The 20792-nt window shown below is 44.7% G+C and overlaps 1 protein-coding gene across 3 annotated transcripts in view; it reads right to left on the minus strand.

Annotated features, from left to right (window-relative positions):
• trv (trivet) overlaps positions 1-15978 on the minus strand; it is a 60328-nt gene extending 44350 nt beyond the window's left edge. For all 3 annotated transcript variants that reach the window (XM_041776173.2, XM_070286755.1, XM_017171313.3), the window contains exons 1-3: positions 15906-15978; positions 13877-14818; positions 1130-1310 (exon numbers count right to left, since the gene is read on the minus strand). In XM_041776173.2, coding sequence (XP_041632107.1) covers positions 1130-1310; positions 13877-14626 — 931 coding nt within the window. In that variant the 5' untranslated portion in view covers positions 14627-14818; positions 15906-15978. The remainder of the gene's footprint in view (positions 1-1129; positions 1311-13876; positions 14819-15905) is intronic.
• Between the last annotated feature and the right edge of the window lie 4814 nt (positions 15979-20792).

Consider the following 20792-nt stretch of genomic DNA (forward strand, 5'->3'; position numbering starts at 1 on the left):
GCACAAATGAAATGTAAATGGCGCTCAGGCAGAGGATTAATACGGTTACACAACATACAACGACTAAATAAAGTGAATTTAAGTTGTGGCCGAAAAGTTCTGGCCGCAATCCGGGCTCAAGGTGGTCATGAGGCAAGCGCTGCCTTCTTTCACATTTGTATAGTCCTCGTAAAATGATAAAAATATTAATATAAATAAACAGGGGAGTAACGGAGATCCCGAGACCATTTGCCAGTGCTGCGGCTTTGTTCGCCGGCAGCCGGCTTCTCGGAGCGAAGCAAAGGAAAGTTTTTGATATCATCTTTAGCGAGCAGCATCCGGGGCAACCTCTGGGCGGGGAGATGCAGGGACTTTGGCATAAGTTGACAATTTTTTGTCGCTTTCCCATGGCTTGGACTGGGCTTTTCCACCGCTTTCCTTCCTTGTCTATTTGCCGCCCTTGCTATTTCCCTGCCACGGATAAATTTTCGGGCTGCAAACTTTGCCCATTGCCGGACAGGCGGCACCCAGCTGCCTTAGAGCCCGTCCCATAATTGATGGTCAGCGTTTAACTTAATTGTATGTGGGAATCTGAGCTGCCGGTGGCATGGGCATGCTGATTGTGTCAAGATTTCATTTCAATTTGCGCCGCGATAAGGCTGCGAGACATAAAAGTAAATTGAAACGCCTGACAGTGGCTCTGACAACGGAGTACTGCGAACAGGACGGAGGACTCTGTACGCAGGACACAGGACCCGGGACCAGGCGGCATGGTAGCCAGGTGCTCCTGACCATCATTGCTGGACGTCAGAAGCTCGTCACGCACGTGCAGGTGGAGCAGTTTCAAAAATTTTTAATTGAATTTGCCACTGAACAAGGAAAAAGAGACTCTGGCACGCAGAAAAAAAAAAATGTGACAAGATGGGTTTAAGCTATCAATTTAAAGAATTCTCAGTGGAATTAATATATAAATAATACACTGTGTCATGTGGCCTCAATATTTATATTTGTGTGTATCTTATTGCCAAGACTAAAATGGATTTTTATCAATGCCTAGGATTCATATTTTTAAAAGTGACTAGTTTAAACCCATTTATTATTTACTCCATTTAATTATTTCAATAGTTTTTGTCAGTGCACCCGTACTCACTATGCAGCGGCGGCATGTACTCCATTTCCTCGTCACTGTCCTCCATGTCCTGGGCGGCATCGCTTCCATCTTCGCCTCCTTCGGTCACCACTGCTACCCGAGGGGGCGTGGCAAAGGAGTTGGTACGCAGAGCCACTTCCATGGCACGCAGAGCGGGCAGGCTCCTGGGCAATTTGCCATTCTGCAAGGGAGAGGCGAGCGATGGTCCATTAAAATTAGACAATAAATAGATAGAGATGAGAATAAAAACACGTGCCAGGTCATTCCAATTTCGAGGAAAACGGATCCCGAGCCAGTGTCCTAATTGAAGCATTCAACCTGATTACGACTGGGCGACTGGCGACAAACGACTAACCTGAGACTAATGCCAAGGGCGACAAATGTCCTCTGAAGTGGCGTGCAAATCATGAAAAAGGATTACACGTACTAAAGTCCGGAATGGAAACAAATGCCCACCTTGGCATCATCGTTGCTGTTAAAGTTGGTCAAGTTTTGTTTTTCCAGCTGCTCCTCCCCCCGTTTTTCCCCCCTTTCGGGTGACTAAAAAGCAACGATGTGACGACAACAATAACAACCGAGGGGAGCAGCGGCCAGAAATCCAATTTCAGCAAGTAGCACGACATAAATTTGTTTTCTCCACACCAACCACACACGCACACACACACACACACACATATGCCCAGCTCTGGATGGGGTTGTCCTGGCTGCTGGCCATGTCCTGCAAATGAATTCTGTTAATGCAGACATTACTCGAGCATATTAAAAGTCCGAATGTCCATTCCGCACAGGATTTTATAGCAGGCGACCGCACCGCACCAAGGGGGGAGGCATTCCGCCGGCCGGGCTACAAATAGGCACATTTGTTCCACCCAAAAAAACACCCGAATCCGAGTCCGAATCCAGGCAGAGTCGTCACCCCAATCCACCCCCTGGGCAGCAGCACGGGAACCCCGGGATCAGTGCTGCAGCCAATGGCCAATGTAGTTAGCAGGCCGGCCATATACGCATATTTGTTTACCTTGCCACGACAATTGCGGTAGACAGTTTTTCGGTTCCGGGCACAGAGGGGCGGGCCGAAAGGCTGTTTCCGGCCGAGCCCCTGCCGGACATTTAGTTTATTTGATGTTGCGAAATGAAAATTGTGACATAAAAGGGACTAAGAACATAATTAACTAGTGTCCAAATGTGCAAATCCAAACGCATAAAAAGTGAGCAAACAACTCTGGCTGCTCTGCCAGCGACCGGGGGGAAAATCAGAACAGAAAAAAAAGAGGAAAAACCGAGGAAAACTAGAGCAAACGATGCAACCGAATGTCGGGGCCACCGAATGACACTTAAAGGATTTGCCTGGGCGAGCCTTGAATATGCTCGGTGTTATAGGAATGCCGAATCCTGAATGCTGAGCGCCGAAGCTGATGCCCGGGATCCAGTGGCCCAGAATCCTGGGCCCATTCCGGCCATCAGAGCGCACATTATTCGCTGTCCCCGGGTCCGTTTTTACCAGCCACGTGTCGGCCACAAAGGGTCATGATTAGTTTGCTTAATAAAGAAAACAAAATAGCCCCGATAAATATGAAAAAAGGACCGTGACACTCAAAGAGAAAATGGAAGGCAATTAAACAAAATCTCATTTCGAAATATTTAGATGATTAAAAAAAATTTAAGAAGTGAGACTCTAAGTGATTTTAAAAATATTTTTAAAATATTGTAAAACTGTTTATTTACATTTTAAATATATATTTTATTAAGCTATTAACATAATTTTATCATTTTTAAATCTTTGAACTTTACAAATAACTTATTTTTATTATTTTTATTCAAGTTCTAAAGCCGGCTGCTCATTATTATTTTCCCCAGTGCATCTACCAATTCTCCCACTTAAAACTCGGCGAATTATACAAAGCTAAACGGCACAGAAGTTATTTTATATTTATGAATATGCCGGTCGTATTACTATTTACAATTGAAAGGCCGCCCTGCCAGGCGGGGATAATATTTGAAATTAATGATTTCGAGTGGCGCTCGAGGCTCGGGTGGGTGGACAATTGCCAAAGATGAATGAAGACAAATGACGGGCGAGCATTTATAGCATTAGCATCAACTTTCACCATGCCCCGCTGCCTTCGATTTTTGCAGGAGGGCGCGCCCAAGGATTACGAGGATTTCGTGGCCCCATTCCGGGGGAGAGCAAATTAAATAACCGTCAAACCGTCAAAGGAAATCTGCGAAACAAAGCGTTTCGCGATTTACCCCAAGAAATTACAAAATTTCTCTTCTGTCCCGTACATATTTCGTAAATTTTTCTGTTTTCGCATTCGGCCCCGTTTCATGTGCTGTCGCCCGTCTTCGTTTGGCCTTATTTGCTCATTTTTGAGTATTTGGTTTCATTTGGTTCATTCCCATTCGCATTTTCATTTTCCACGCTCGTGTGTTTGCCCGAATGTAGTGTACAGTTTTTAATAAAACAAATTCAGCGGGCGGTGGCCTGCGGCGAACATGGCAGGCGAAATTAAATTATTTCGTTTATCCCCCCCTCGGCCGGCGCGTCGGTGACGCCATGAGATGAAAGCAGGAGAAAGTCGCTGGCTGGACCCAGACACTTTATCATTTGTTGTTGTCGCTGACAGGAGTACTATAAGTGAATATGTAATACATATAAATATATATTTTTGCGTTGCTAAAAATCTCAAGAAATTTTATTCAGGTTTCTTTGTAGTTTTAAGACCAACAGATAACTTAAATCTTGTGCAAGTCTCTATAAAAACTTGGATAATCTTTCAGTTACAAATCTAATGGTAATTTAAATTTAATTTTAGTGCAATTTCATTTAATGTGCAGGAAGGCTTCTCCTCACTTCCTGGCGTGATTTGTTCGATGCGTGTTGTCCTGCAAGTGGCACCTGCAAAACACAGGCTATAAGTTGTGCGACACTTCCGCTTCGTGGCGCATTTCTTTGGCCTAATGGACGTTGATGGATGACGCGGCCGGCGACAGGTGAAAGTATATGCTGTAATACATATTTATGAGGCAGGGTGAGCAGCCGGGATCGCTCCGAATCGCATGGGTCTGGAGCGGATCGGTGGCATGCATAATTAGCAAAGCAGGGGGGATAGGCAATGCAATTTATACGGCCACAATGCGTCGCTCGACGCTGGCTGTTCCGGAGGCAATCGGCGATCTAATGCCATGCAATTTTCTGCATTGTCGTTGCCGTTGCCGTTGCCATTGCAGTTTGTGTTCCATTGCTGTTGCAGTTGCCGTTGCAGTTTCAGCACAACCTGCTTTGACAGATCCCGTTTGCCATTTCGGTATGCAGAACGGGCCAACGGGCTAGCCGGGCCATAAATTAGGCCCCACATCACTCAGAGTGCGGCCATGGAGATGGGCATAGAGCAGGGGCTAGGGATGGGGATGGGGATGAGGATGGAACTGCAGACGGAGCCAAGCGCAAAAGCATGCCAAAGGCATCAATCGGCAAGAGTGCTGTGCTGGAGATACGCGGAGCAGGCAAAATTTTCTCACACATAAAACAAAGAATGTTAAAAATGTTAAGATAAATATCTGAATATATAAATTTTGTAGTAGCTATGCATACAAAGGATTAATAGAAAATAAGCCAAGTTCACTGAATAATTACTTTAAAAGCTAGAATTATTGTCTTGATGTAGCTTTCACTTTATCTTTGAAGATCAAACTCTAATTTATATATTAATTAATTTATTAATAACAACAAATTTTAGTTTACTTTCTTGAATGATTATTTTTTTCTCTGCTTACTCACACACCCAGCGGAAGCGGAATGCCAGCCGGTTCCAGAAAGGCATGCAACATTGCATATTGAGACCACACGTCGTATGAGCAATGCCAAATGCTGCCGCCGCCCCGGAGACGGGCCGCATCCAGATCCAAGCCGAATCGGGGGCTATAGCCCAAGACTGCGTTCAAACGCACGAGGCGTAGTACTATCGCTCATAATTTTCAGTTCGCATATGCCAGCCTATGGCAGTCTAAGCAAACAAACAAGGACACACACACAACCAGCGTCTCAGCTGCACTTTGCATATCCTGTCATGGGCGGCTCTGGAATATCCTTCGCCTCCCCAGTCGCTCCAGTAGCCTTTGCTGTTCCGTGTTGGTTGGCGCTCTGCTGTTTTTTTTCGCTCATAAAACTTTCAAATGCCATTTCTACAAATTTATTAGCTAAATACTCAAAAAAAAAAACGTAACAATAAATAAAATAACATGAATTCAATAATTCAATTTTATTTTTACTTGAATAAAAAAATATAGCCGTCAAACATAAATCTTAATTAAATAAATAATAATCAGTATCGAGGAAATTAATAAAATTGGGATTAAAACAAGTATGTGTGGTGTTTGGCTTTCTTTTTTTTTATGGCTAAAGCTGAATTATATCTCCATAATTCAATGTTTAAAGGTTCTTTGCAACCTACAAAATATTATTTTTGTAGAAAGAACTAAGTGGAATTCCTTAAGCAATCATTTTTGCTCAAATAAATTCGCAATTCCGCAAAGAACTCCTTTAATTGTTCACCTCAAAGTGTTTATTGCTGGCGGATTCATATGCAATTCGATAACTCATGGCATATCCTTTTCTGAGTGGAGGACTTAACTCCTGGCGGGCGAGCGGGCTCATTTATCTTCTTATCAGTTGCCAGGCCCGAAAGTGCATTGTAGGGCCTTGGACTGCTCGGCCGGTTGTAAATGTTGTGCATTTGCCGTTTGAGTGGCCACCGGGGATGCATCCGATCCTATCCGTGCATGTGCACCTGGCCATCGAGTCCTGGCCCCGGGTCTCCGCCAGGGAACGGCACGGGAATAAATCAAACTGCTGGCCGGCCACTTACGAGTAGTAAGCGTGCCCATTGCAGCGGGGCCAATTATCACAGAAAGTTGTCCATGCCGCTGGCTTGTCGGACATTAATTTTCCGCCACAAATATTTGCACACTGCCAGATCCGAGATCCCAGGAGCTCGAAGTTGGGAGCAGGGAGCGGGAGTGCAGGCGACGTGCTGCCAAAGAGCCATTGTAAACGGGGCCGAAACGGCTTAAGCGACGACAGCAACTACAGCGGCAGCAAAAGCTGCCATTTAATCGAAGCCAACTAATTGCCCCGTAATTGATAGTTTGACTGTTTGGTAATTTGTTTTTGCATGTTGCGCTGTCAAAAAGTTTTCCTTTTTTCCGCCCGCATCGCTTGATGCCGCTAGATCGCGTTTTCCAGCTGAGCGGGCGCCGAAAAGCGCGGCCTTTGGTCTGCTCAAAAACAGCAGCTAAGCCCAGCTAACTGGCAAAAGGCCAAAACTTTTCAACAACAACTGTGTTTGCCATATTAAGCATTGTAATATGTGCCATTATCAGTGTTTAGACATGAACACGGATTATAATAGATGAGTGACTCTGGCCAATAATTAAGGAAATTGTAAATGAGTGTTCTTGAATGAAAGTATATTAAACTTCTCTGTAAACAATTCCTTATTAAAATTTCGTATATAAATTAAGACAACTTAAAGGTTACCTGTCTCTGTAAGTACCACTACAACTGCCACATTATCATAAGGTATTGCCAAAATCTTTGAACCTCTTTAATAATTAAACCCAAGTGAAACAGGACTCTCTTAGGCAGGGTCCTCACCCCACCTGATAGCGAATATTGGGCGCCTAATTTATGTAAAAGGCAAATAAATCAATTAATGTCAAACAACCTGTGAGAGCCACGCAAAAAAGATACGGAGACCTGGCCATGACAAGGGGAACGGGACTGGGGCACTGGCCATTCTCCCCCTATTGGAATAATAATAATTAGAGACCGACTGACATTTTGAGTCGGAGGCAAATATAATTAATTACGTACCGCAAAGTACCAGCCAGCAGCACAATACAAATTTATAGAGGCAGCCCTATATACGCCGATATAAAGCCTAGTCAGCAGCCGAGGAGCAGGGGCGAGGCGGTCCATCAAAGGCCCGTGCCACGAGCCCATTGAATAGTTGGCCAGGGAAAACTTTGCCACTTGGGCGAGTATTTTGAAATGTTTTCCTGCAAACACATACCACATAATGAGTTAGACGGGGGATTCAATACCAAGAAGTGGCCACAACAACAAACAGAAACCAGCAGAGGCAGCAGCAGCAGCAGCAGCAACAACTCCAATCAATTATACGGCCAATTAAATGCCGAAAAAGCAAAGGAAATGCGGAGGAATATAATGGACTGGAATCTTGGACAGTAGACTCGAGTCGAGTCTATTCGAGCCCAAGCCCGGTCGGTGGCTGCAATTTATTTAACGTTGTACTTGGGGCATTTTTATTTGTTATTGAAAATAAAGATGCCCGAACACGTTGCAAAAGATAAACAAAACAAAACGAGACCAGGACCGGTCCTCGAGGAATGCCAGCGTAACGAGCCAGCTGCAGGGATGTAAGGATGTGAGGAGGCCGGACTACCAGGTGAGTGACAGACAGCCGCTTTGTCAAAGTCACCACATACACTAATTTAATGAAGAAGGACCTGGTAACTGGCAGTCCCTAACGTGTTCACTCGAACATCTCGGAGCCAAGCTGCCGTTAGTTACGGCCACCAACGACATGCAAATTAATTGACCAGCAAAATGCAACGAAATGAAACAAACAACTCACATGCGTCAGTCATTAGGGGCAGCTTACAGATGAAATTTGAGCCCGGAGCTCCCACAGGCTTAACTTGGCTCGCATTCATTTGAACTCCTCAATGGCCAGGTAATGTTCTGTCACATATTTGCCATTAAATACATTTTAGAAGAAAATGCTTGAAAATAATTGGGAAATAGATAACTAACTCGCAGACATCTTTGATAGTTGCACTAACAAAAAAGGAACAGGGATGAGCAAATTAAGGTATTTAAAGGTAGAAAAATATACTCAAAGGGTCTATCTAGACAGAGGGAAGATGTAATTACTGGTAATAATAACTTAAAGCTACTTTATTTCAAATTATAAATGAATAAATATTTATTCACTGTACTTATTTATATGTGTAAGCACATTCTTACCTCTACATTACGGCACACAAATTTGTAAGAACTACAACTGGTCTGAGAAACACACATTATTGTTTTAGCCATGAAGCTAGATTTCGGTTCAGGTTGAGTGGTTGCCGAATGCTAGGCTTTAATTTCCACAATGCCGGGGTATTTCAATTACGGAATTACAATGGTCATGGACTATAATGGATATGAATCAACGCCTTCGTTGCAAATTGCTTATTTAACCAGAATGATTAATTCAATAGGCTCCGAATGCATTCCAGTGATTTTCTCACTTGCAATCCGGATTATGCATTTGGCTGAGAGTGCTGAATATGTCAACATAATGTGTGTGCATTCGTTGCATAACTATATAGTTACACAACTAATGACGGCAAACTTTCGACCGTTTGATAAGAAATTCGCACAAAGTTGCCAAGGTGCCCGAACGCCTCTAATTTGACAGGCGCGGCGGTTTGGTTTGGCTTCTTCGCTCTGGCATTGTTGTTTCGCTTACGTGTTGTCTGTCCCTTTTGCCAGCGACACGCCACGCCCCTCTCGTCCTTGCTGCCCCCTTGCCGCACGAGCGACTCGTGGCTCCTCCTGGCCACCCCCTGCAGCCCCCAGCTCACATTCGGTAAAACATTTTCTTTGTGTCAGTTGAGGTTGCATTTTATTGTGTTACAGCAGAGTTTGGATTTGGCCCGGCTCCTCCTGCCTTGTTTCCAATGCAGTTGCTTTGGGATTTGGCCTGACAGCCAGTTGGAAATTGCAACTGTCAATTGCATTTAATTCGCCCTGTTCCTGGCGGTTTGACCTTAGCGGGCCACCCAGCAAAGGGAGGCACCAGAAAAAAAATAAGAGGAAATTGTGGAGGGAAAAACCGAATTTACGCTAAATTAAATTAGGACTGGCAAGGGTTTAAGAGAGCGCGTTTAAGCGGGCATACAGTATCAAGTATGCGCCACATGGGCCGCCATTGAAAGTGAAGCTGCTGACGGCGTTTACACTTTCAAAGGGCGCCAAAGGATGCGTCCTACGCCGCTGCTGCTGGTGTAGCTGCTGCGACCCTCATCGAGTGTCGCTCGTGCAAAATAAACAGTTGGCAGCAAAAAAGCTCTTGCGCGGCTGCTTTTGAAATTTGGCGCCCTCGCACACACACAGCGAGAAACAAAGAAGCACTTGAAGAGAGCACCCTCGCACAAACGCACTGGCTCACTCACACCATTGCCGGGCGACACCGATACAGAGGCATTGTGGTAAAAGCTTTCAAGTGCCAGCAGCAACAACAAGGCAGGCGATGCTGCTCCTGCCGCCGATGTCCCTTTTTATCTGCCGGGCCATGATTAACCCGCTTTGTGCTGCGACAGCTCGATGTCGAATAGGAATCAAGGCACTTGTATATATGTTATTTAATAAAATTTTAACATTTTTCTCTAAGTTTTTATTTCAGTTTTTATTTCCAGCTGCGAATATTATTAATTCTTTTGGAAAAAATACGGTCATTTTTTCTGTAATGCTAACTACCAGCTCTCTTGCCAGCAGGATAATGGGTTAAGAGACTTTGAGTAAGCCACTGCGCGACACACTCGCACACACTAGCGCTTACAGGACGAAGGACGTGGAATCAAATGCGGTGAAAATCGTGCCACTCAACAGCAGTGGCTGGCACTTTGGGGCGCCATCTCGCGGCCAGTCCGCAGAGTGAATTAACAGCGCTGTGTGGCCGTGGACCCAAGATGCTCATGGTGAGATCGGCGTACTATATAGCATAGTGCCGGAGCCGGGGACGATGTAAGTGTGTGGTCCCCCCCTGGAGAGCAATGAAGCGTTTACAGGACGAGAAAGTCACCACAGTTGTGCGACTGTTAATGCCAGGACTTGGCTTACTTGGCAGCTTAAGGCCGGCAAGTGGAACCACTGGCCCTGAGGCCAAGTCCTGATTTGGCTTAGCGCTTTTGGGTGCGTTTCAGCGGGTTTTTGCCAGGCCCTTCATGTCCCGTTTCCCGTTCTGTCCTGCGCTTGTCCAATTTGCCAGCTTGGCTGTTGTTCACTTGGCTGTCAACGGTTTCCTTGGCTTGTCAACGGCTGGCCACAAGGCAGTCCTTTGATATCGAATCCTTTAGCGCAGCTATCAAATTTTTTCAGCTTAAGCTGTAGCAGCAAGGACACGCCCGGCCTGCCTCTCCTTTTCGCCACTCACATTATTTCGTTTTGTTTCAGTTTTCCACTGCCGAGAGCAAAATAATGACAGCCTCGCACGGAGATTCTGGAGATACTTTTTGCTTGGATTCCTTCCAATGAAGTCAACGCATTCTGGCAGTCCTCGAAATATGCTGTTCGCTTTGTGTGTCTGCTTTTTGTTGGCCGTTAACGCGGCATATGAAATATGGATTCACTTACGCATCACTCCCGACGCTTCGGGGCCATTAAGGCCACCACTACTGCCAACCAAAGGACCTTCAGTCCCATATTTTTTTTTACATTTTCACTTTTCTGCGCCCTTTTAACAGAGCATCCGAAAGGGCGATGCAGTAAGGACTCCCCTCTTTGACACCGCCCTCGATCTTACATACAAAGAGTGTCGAATGGGTGTGCTGCATATTCTTTTTATAACAACTAGTAATAATGAAAGGATATGTAGGGTGTGAAATACATACAGAATTCTATTTAAACCTAAAGAGAAATTTCTTATAACTATTGGAAATGGGAAAGTGTTTCAAGGCATACTTTTATCATAGGGCCAAGCAATAAGAGCGCCAAATGTTTGAATGTTTCCAAACTTTAATATCCGGAGAATAATTGTGGGCTTAGTCAAAGCCTCTTTGGAGATATTATGAATACCCACCGTCCTGGGAATCAGTTGCTTCATTATCATTCATTTGGAATTAATTGCTTTGTGGGCAACGCTCATATTTATTTCTATTCACCACAGTCCCATTTCCAGGCAGCTGGCAGAGTTTAGTAAAAGGTTTCGACAGCACAAATAAACAACTCTGAAATATTTCACAGCTTATGTACAGCTATATTTTCACCCAAGCCAGAAAAAAAAACACAAACCATAATAACAAGAAAGCTCTAACACCGAAATCCGCTTTGAGATACTCCGCAAATACATATGGAATATGAGCAGAACAATTATTAGATGGAAACCAACTGTTTTTCCAGCATAATGCCGAAGGCGGGGTCAAGTAGGCGGCCAGAGACAACCAGACAACTCCTGGCTTCAAGTGATTCGAAATGCAGCAAAAGCTCATAGAAAACTTTCTAATGCAGGAGCCGGAATACCGATATCATTGTTGGAAAAACACACAGGAAAAACCTTTTATAAAATGTATTTAAAAATAGCCTTAAATTGCACGGATTATTTTATTACTTTCTTAAGTAAGTATAAACTAGTTTGGTTCTAGGAAGTCAAAACAACAACAAAAATTTAATATATAATAATAGTAAAAATGGACAACAAATTGATTGACATGTTTAGTGATATTTCCTCACAGTGCACACATTCCGACCCTCGTGCAGTCGGATGTCTATATTTTCACCCGCCCATGTGTGGCCGAGAGTACATTATGGCAGTGGGGCTAGTGCAAACATTAAAGGCAGCACATAAAATGCTTTCTTTGTGCATGATAGCGCGCTTAGTTTTTCAGAAACTAGGGAAGGAAATGCAAAAAACAAATGAAAGCGAATGCCGGCGGAAGGGGAGGGGAATGAGGTATTGTTAAGTCGCAGGAAGACCGCAACACTCACACAAAAGCACTCTGGCACGAGCCAAACAACCGAGTATTTTCTGGATGTATTAGATATGGGCAAACGGACAGACAGACTGAGAGACGAGGAGACGAACATACAGACGGACTGTCGAAAAAAGGCATTTCATGAAAGATTTAACATTCAAATGTGCCGAGTCCCACAGAGTCCTCTGTGCCCGTGTGTGTGGGCGAGCTCCTTCTAAATAAAACTACTTAAGCACATGTGAATGAACAGCATTAAGGATGCAGGACTATGATGTGCATTTTGCTTATGTTTATTTCGCATGTAAAATGTATTTCACTCAAGGAAGCGAGCCGGCAAACGAGAATACCGCCGCACAGTTGTCATCAAAATTGTGAAATGCCAACTGCCGGCAGCAAACTTATGAATTTTTATTATATATTGTAATCTGGAGCGACTCCTCCTCGCTGCATTAAGACATTGCTTGCCGACGAGTGACCAGTCCACTTCGCGTTCTTTCTCGTCCTGTTTCTTTTTTTTTTTTCTTTATCCTGTCAGCTGCCGAGCTTTTTGTGTTGCAGATTCTTAATCAGGACAAACTTATCCGGTATGCACAAGCATCAACGGCAAGGCTATCAAATAAACGAATCGTTGGACACGGCCAAGGAGCAGGGGCAGGAGCCGAAGGAGCGGACCGACGGCAGACACTATCTCAGCATGTCCTTGCAGTCCGTTCCCCCTGAAATCCGAAATCCGAAATCTGCCGGCAGGAACGTAATTTAAACAGCACGTTTTGCATGTCGCTGGCCAGGGCTCAGGGCCCGTCGTAAAGGGCCGGAGCCCAATCCTCAAGTCCAGCTCAGCTTTTTGCCCACCGCCATTTCCTTGCTCACCGAATGCACATGGAGAAACGATTACAATTTTTTAGACAATTAATAAATGCATCAAGTGTTGATCCTAGCCGAAGACTCACGATCGAGAGTTTGTGTTAATTAAGAAACACACCCTTTAAAACTAAAAATGCTTCTACGATTCCTAGCTCACTATTCTCAGTGTTCTGCTCGCTCTCCTGTTGTCCTGCACTTCTTTACTCATATTAAATGCAAAAGTCATTGAGCGCAGGACAACAGTGGAGGAGGGTTGGGCCACAGAGGCGAGGAGGGGCGGAAAAGTGGCAGAGGTAGCGGCCGGGGTAACAAAAACAACTAGTTTATTTCCACATCCTTGGACATGAGTTTGCTGTAAAATTTCGTGTTGATGATCTTACTAGGTTATGCATTAGTTTTCCGTGCTCTCCCATCCCCTCCTCCCGGTATCCTCCCTTATCTTTGCTTTCACTTCCGCTCGTACCGATTTGCATTTTCCCCCGTCCTTGTAGCTTTGATTTTTTGTGTCCTGTCGCTGCGCTAAATCTCACCAGCAGCATGCATGCAGATTCTCCGTGAAGAGTTCCTCCGATGTTGCCTGTCTTTTATGTTTATGTAAATTGAAGTTTGGCAGCAGCACACCCATAAATATTAAGTATACGTGGCATTGTCCCTGCTGCTGTTGTGCTTCGCAAATTGCAACACTTTAGTGGCCCAGGAGGATTTCCAGCCATTGACTGAGTGCCACTGATGTACTACAAATAATCCCAATTCACACGCAGCCACCTTGGGATTGGATCGATGTAGGAAATCTACAAGTTTATGGGTTTGTTTAATTTCGGAGATTCCCCTCGCTGTTAATGCCATTGTTCATGGCTTTCGGTGGTCTTACAAATTAAAGTAAACGTTCTATAAATTCATATCGAAAACGGTATTGGAAATTAGGATATTTACTACACAATAAAAATAAGAGAACATTTTCTTAATTTATTTTGGATCAAAAGAAAACTAGAATTTCCAGAGAATTGTTGATATATATTATTTATATTAGTTAAGTTAATCTCTGTTGCTTCCCCTCTTTAAAATAAATTAAAATTCACGCATCTTTTACTTAATTTTCATTTTTTCCCGTGTACTCACCCGCTGATAAACGTTGACGGCTGCCGCAGCAGCGGATTTGAGGCTTCTAACACTGCGGCTTGTGGGCTGCGGTAATGTGGGCACGATTGAAGGCAGGTGCATCGCAGGTGTTCGGGCAAGTGGTGGCTGCAGCAGGGGCGGAAAGTGGGTGAGCATGGGCGGTGGCTGCGGCGGGGGCGGAACGCTTTTGGTCTGCAACAACGGCTTGCAATCCTCAGCTGGTGGCAAAGGAGGTTGCAGCTGCAAATGTTGCTGCTGCTGCATGGGCAACATGAACGGAACGAAGATCATCGACTGAGCAGGTGAATTCTGGTAGACCGCAGGTGACATGTTGCTGCCGCCAAAGGATTGCATCTTGCCGTTGTGTCCATCGCAGTGCGAGTGGCAATGTTGCAGTAGTTGCTCAGGCTTCACGTTGCTCACATACGTGCTGGAGGCTGTCGTTGTCGGCATTAGGCAATAGTTAGGGGATGTTCCAGCTGGGATCTGTTGCAGCTGCTGCGTTGTCGTTGTCTGCTGCAGGGTTGTGATGCAGCTAACCTGTTGCGAAGGTGGCTGCAGCTGATGTTGTTGCAGAGAGTGGTAGAGCGGTGGAGGCGGCTGCTGGTGCCGCAACCGGGGCACTGGCAAATGCTCGTAGGCCTGCTTGCAGCATGCACAATCCTGACAGCAACCATGGTCGATGCTGCTGTCATTGCTGCTGCTGCTGCTGCAGCAAATGTTGCCTTTTGAAGAGACGGAAGCGGGCATCGGATACGGCTGGGACGTGGAGCGTGCCCCGGCGGAGCAGCTGACCAGCTTGGGCGCCTTACCCGGTGGTTGCCACTGGACCGAGCAGGGCAGGATGCCAACGAAGCCCAGTCCCGCGGCGGGACCGGCCGAAAGTCCTTTCGGCAGATTCGCTATCTTGGCTGGATCTCGGGCACCCTCAGATTAGTGTAGCTGCAATATAGGAAATATATTTTTTTAAGGCTTACTTTTTTATAAATGATTTCTGTATTGTATCATAAATAAGCTTAAGCCAATAACAATAATAACAAAATATATATTTCGGGCTACACAAACTCAAGCGAAGCTGGCTTGAAATATCAAATAAATTATTTATAATTAGTCAGGCGTTTTTCGGGCCTCTTGTTATCATTTCCCTGGGCCCGGCATCTGCCTCCTTTGGCTTCTCATAATTCATGAGTTATTTTCGGCACGCTTGATTAAAACGAGCGCCTTATTAAAACAATTTTTGCGTAAACAAAGTCGAGAGGAGGCGCGTTCCAAAAGGTATCTGGTTCTGGGCGGAATTTCCGGTGCTCGTTGCTGTTCGGGGGGCCTGTTGCTTGCCACCGACCACGATTCTCCCTCGATGGGCTGGCTGGCACTCGTTAGAGGCTTTCGGAAATCACTCAAAGTTTGTCAAGAACGAGAAAACCAATTTTTCAGCTGAGTGCATTTTAATTTCGTGTGCTCCCGTCGAGTTCTGCAGCCTAACCCTAACCTATGACCCCTGAAACCCGGGTGCTGCTGCTGCGTGTGCGGTGGAAAAGTTTGCTTTTCATTGCAGCACGCTTGAAATGGCAACTTGGACAAACAACACGAGCACCAGCAGCAGCAGCAGCAGCATAGGCAGCAGTAATAACACCAACAGACCCGGAAAAACTCGAATCATCAGCCGCTCTCCAAGGCAAATGCAAGAAAAATTGGCCCCGGCCTGTTCCCGTTTTCCCAGCCCATCCTATTCCTTGCCTTTCTCCTTTCTAGCCAATTTGCATGCCTCTGTCCACACAGTCCATTGTTGACTCCGCCTTCGTCCAGCCGTCCTTGGAACGCATTTCGGGCAGGAACGAAACGAATCCTTGCAGGAACAGCAGGCCAGGCCAAACAATAGAATTTTAGATGTGACAAAACAGGTGCACGTGTCCAGCCATTGTAGCAAATGCTTCTGGCCAAATTTTTGGGCCTGAAGAGATGTGTATTGGCCCTGCCTAATTGTCAGACTGCCTTCTGGCCAGAAAGCCTCATTTTACAAAATACGTACGGAATCAATCAAGATCCTGGGGTCAATCTAATACTTGACTGGGGGTTCAAGTATGAAGTTTCGGTGTAAAATGAATACACAGATGGTTTTCGGAAATGGCTACCATTCCATATCAGGTTTTTATGGAAAATTCTTGGCCTATTCAGCTTTTACTTTTGAAATAAAAGGACATTTGTTGATTTCAGCTGAGTACCTTTTTCACTTATTGTTCTGATGGATTTCTTAATTTAAGTTGTAGGCCCTTACAGAGGTCTTTGTGAATTTGTAAGTTCTTATGTAAATGTTGTTACATTGTTAGTAACTTCGAATTGATTATGAAAAATTTTATGAAATACAACAAAATACCTTTTAACTCTACCTTTGACCTCAGAAACATACACAACATCTGAAAAAATTAACAGATTCTATGGCAACAATGTAGAGATATGACCCCGCACTAGGATTATGGCCATAAAAGAGCTTGTGAATCTCACAGAATGCACCTCCTTCGACCCTGGCAAAGCAACGGAAGCAAATATCTTGAAAACAAATTTCCATAATTCCATAAATACTTGGGCCGCATAATGAAAAATATTTGCACAACTCAAGATCAAAAGTTTGGTGGCAGAGCCACGAGCAGACAGCTCTCAGATAGTTTAGTTTTTCGGCTAAGACGGGCAAGACAGCAACTTTCTGGCTCTTGCCGGCGATTAAGATGCCAGCCAGCCAAAGCAAAGTTGCCTTTTTTGGCCAGCAAGTTCAGTTTAGCAGTTTGCAGCTGCAATTGTGTTCAATTTGAATTTCTGTATGCTTCGGAGCTCGTGTGCGAGTGCGAGGATCTAATAAGTACGAGATACGCGTGCTTGCAACTTCAGAGTGGCTCTGCGAGTGCTTAATTACAAAACCGACAAGGGGTTTAGTCCGAAAAATAATCACTGGCAAGGACACACACACACAGACCGCCGAGGTCCTTTGAAAGTATGCATGCTGTTGTCTGTGCGATACATTCGTTTGCCGTTCTCGGCGCAGGGACCAAAGTACAAAGAAACTTACAAAAAGAATTTGCTAGCATCAAAGCAAAAATTTTTAATGAATTTCTTGCCGGGCAGCCGTAAGCCTCCAAAACGCACCTCACCGCACCACACCGCTCAGCACCGCACGCAAATGCAAAAGACTCAAAAAGGACCCACCCCTTGTATCCTGGGAACGGGAATGCAGGGTCAAAGGTCCACTGGCCGGCCAGTGCTGCTCGCGTTGCTGTTGCTGTTGCTCTTGTTGTTGCTGTTGCTGCCGGGTCCACTTCATCTTCCCTTTGGCACTGGCTGGGAAATCGTGTTGCTCGTTGGTGGCCTTAATTAAATTTAAATATTTTATCACCGAAAAATTGCCAGGCGGCAGCAACTGCGCAACAACAGCGGCTAGTGAGGACGAGCGAGGACATGAAAAGGGTGCAAAAGTGTTGGTACTCCGGTGCGGCCGGGGAGTGTGTGCCTCTGGTTGTATGTGTGTGTGTTCGAGTGCAGACAGCCGAAAAATACTGATGTGGGTGTATTTTTCATTATTTGCCCAGCGCTGCAACTTTTTTGCCCAAGCAGGCTCCCCGCCCCCGCCCCCGTCTTCGTCCTCGTCCTTTGCCGCTGCCACACTTCATATTCAATTGTGTTGAATAATTGCCATACGGTTTTTTGACCAACGGTTTTTGACACTTTCCTAAAAGGACACACGCGCTCTCAAGTGCCCCGCCCACATACACACAGACACACACAGCCCGAGGACCGCCCTCATGCCACATTTGAAGTCGTTTTCCCTTTTTTCCCTCCTGCAAAAAATGAGCAAAACACTCGACCAACTGGGGGAAAACTCTGCGGACCTCTGGACATGCCAACAAGAACAACAAAAACAACAGCGATAACAACAACAATTACAAGGGAAATGGAGAGGGGGAATGGGGAAGGGGGCGTTGCAGAGAGCCAAACAAAAACAAAACATGCCAAAAGCGTTTTTTGAAATATCTTTGTAAATATTTAAAATGCTCTGTACATGCGGGTGCTTCAATCAAACTGAATCGCCAATGGCAGGGGCACTGGTCGAGGCGAAGAAAGGACCTTTGATAGTGGGGTCAGGACGAAAGAAGAAATAAGGGTCCTGGGACATGGGACACAGGACCACGGCTATTGTGAGCCAAGTTCACCCCTGGGAGAGCGGAGCGGAACAAGTTTTAAATAGTTTTTGCCGGCAAATGTCAAAATGCAATTTGATATTCATAAATTAATGAACCACCATTGCAACAAAAAATCTCTCCTGGATTATAAAGTTTTTACATAAATTATGTGGGCGGGTCTTTGAGTGTTTCGGGTGTATGCCCTCCGAAGGGTTGTGATTTAAATCTGGCATTTAAATGTGTAATCCCTGGCTGATTATAAATGCATTAGAAATTAGTTTAATATTAGAAATTCCTTCCGAATTCCATTGAACCATCATCATATGGTTTTTGGCCCTGACAAGGTTAAAACTAAATGAATTAAAACCCATTCGAGTGTTAGATTGGTTTTAAAAAGGGAATTTCTTTTTAATCACTTTGGGGTTTCACGAATGGGTAAGTCTTCTTTGAGATTGAGAAATTGAATTTACTTAAATATCTCTTAGCTGCCTTCGTGCTAAGAGATTTTTAGGTATTTCAATTAATATAATTTAACTCCTGTGAATTTAAATATTTTACAGGATCAGAAATATAAAAAACAGCTCTAACATAAGCAGAATCTTGTGTCAATATCTGATTTAATAATTATCCAATATAATAAATATTTCTTTATTATCTTAAGTGTGTGTTAAGAGGCCTAACTTCGGTTATTTAATTAACTTTTTCCCTGGCACAGTATTAATAAACATTAATTAAATTTACAAAATAAAGAGCAAGTAATGATAATCACTAAAATATACAAAAGTTCCCCTAAATTGTCAAGTAGTCTTTTATTTATCAAGACTTAAGGATCGGCTTCCCGGCACACATGCGCTCTCTGTCAAGCCGCTGTTGTCCTTTGCGGCATCTCAAAAAATTGTAAACAAGGTCAGAGGCCAAAACATAAGGCACAATAGAGAGAGCGGCCTGCAGAGCGTACTGCAGCTGGAAGGACACCTTCTACTCACTCACTCTCTCTCTTTTTCCGACTCTCCGAAATGCAGCGCTCACACAGACACTTGCAGGCAGGCAGAATAACGCCCGAATGGCCCACTTTGGGTTGTATCGAATTTTTATTTCTTCCGCACAACAAAACCCGCGACCCGGAGAGGCAGGAAAACAAAGTGAAAACGGCAGCACGTCAAGACGGAGAGCTCGAGCAAGTGAAGGCCAAAGGATAACGCACGGGTATTCCCGAAATCCAGGAACTCGGCCAAGATCTCAACGATTTTACTTCTCAACGGAAAGCAGCGCCACGTGTCGACGAATTAACACTGAAGAGCCAAGTCGGCGTCCAGCCGTTTCACTTGCGATTGTAGCGGCAGCGCTGCACCACCACCGAAAAAGGACTCCAGCACACTCACACACGCACACATTGCACATACACATGCCACCAATGCAGGACACGCAAGGCGAGCCAACCCAAGCAGCGAAATAAAAGTCTCCGTCGCTTGAAAGGCTCGCTCTGTGGTTGACATTATCGCATGCAACTAAATCACACTCACACAGCTACAGGCTGCTGCTGGCCACGTCAAGAGCCCGCTTCCCGCCTCCCGTCTCCCGCTTCAACCTCCCCTTTCTAGACCCACACCCCCCGTCAATCTCGCACCGCCCTTCGTGCGCTCATTCGCTCGTGCAACGCGGCGTATGAGTAACAATGGAATATGCACGCACACAGAGAGCATCGCGCGCACACACACACAAATGTCTTAGCCTTAGCGCCATTTATGGCATTTGATATGCTAATTTGCACATATTCGCCGAGAGTATAAGTGAGAGAGTGAGAGAGCGAACAAGGATAACCACCACCGTCAGGAGGCAAAGGTGCGAGCCTGGCCATCTGCTCAACAAGGTCGTCCTCTTCTTCGTCCTGATGGCCAAGTGGCTCACGAGTATCCCTAAGTTATGTGCGCTCTGTTTTGATGGCTCTTTAGCAGGACCTGAGTTTTGAGTCCTTCCTGGCAGCCGACTATGAGGTGCATTTTGGCATATGGAAGGGATTAGGGACTTTCTTTAATACTCATTAAGAATAGTTTTTAAAAGAATTAAAAGAGGTTTAGGAAAATATTTAAAAATACTTTTTTAATTATTGTATTAATTACTTGGGTTCTTGACTGTTTTTAGAGGGAAAAGGTATTATTTATTTAATAATTTTATTTAAATTTTAAAACATAAATTAGGCTGGACTTAACCTAAATCAAATGATTCATTTATATTCATCAAAAATTAAACAAAAAACTAAGCCAAGCACTTTATTGTAAGAAATATTGTCTAAATTATATACAAAATTATAATCAAATAATTAAGATATTTTAGGCTTTTTATTTACATATTCTGAGTCTCAAGAAACTCTTATTTTTCAACTTAATACTGTAGCGCACTTGCCAAGTTCGGTGTGGTCCTTTGGCCAAATCCACCACCAAAGCGCAGCACTGAGCAGGACAACGCTTTCGCTCTCTCGTCTCTCTGCAAGCTGCACGGATACTCACCAATACCAGAGTGCCATCAAAAGTGCATATACGGCACAGAGGCGGAGTCTGAATGCTGGCCATGTAAAAGCAACAAAAGGCTTTATGTACCGAAAATAACCCAAAGTGGGAGGTGCCATCGAAAGCAAATACATGCTCGCTTGGCAGCTGTAGTTATCCGCAGACAAGACAAAATGGCGGAAATTTGTCCGCAAAAGATCATTTCAAAAGCTGACCCCTGGGAGAAGCGACGCCTCTGCG

This window comes from Drosophila kikkawai, chromosome 3R (genome assembly GCF_030179895.1).
Source record: "Drosophila kikkawai strain 14028-0561.14 chromosome 3R, DkikHiC1v2, whole genome shotgun sequence".
Taxonomy (NCBI): Eukaryota; Metazoa; Arthropoda; class Insecta; order Diptera; family Drosophilidae; genus Drosophila; species Drosophila kikkawai.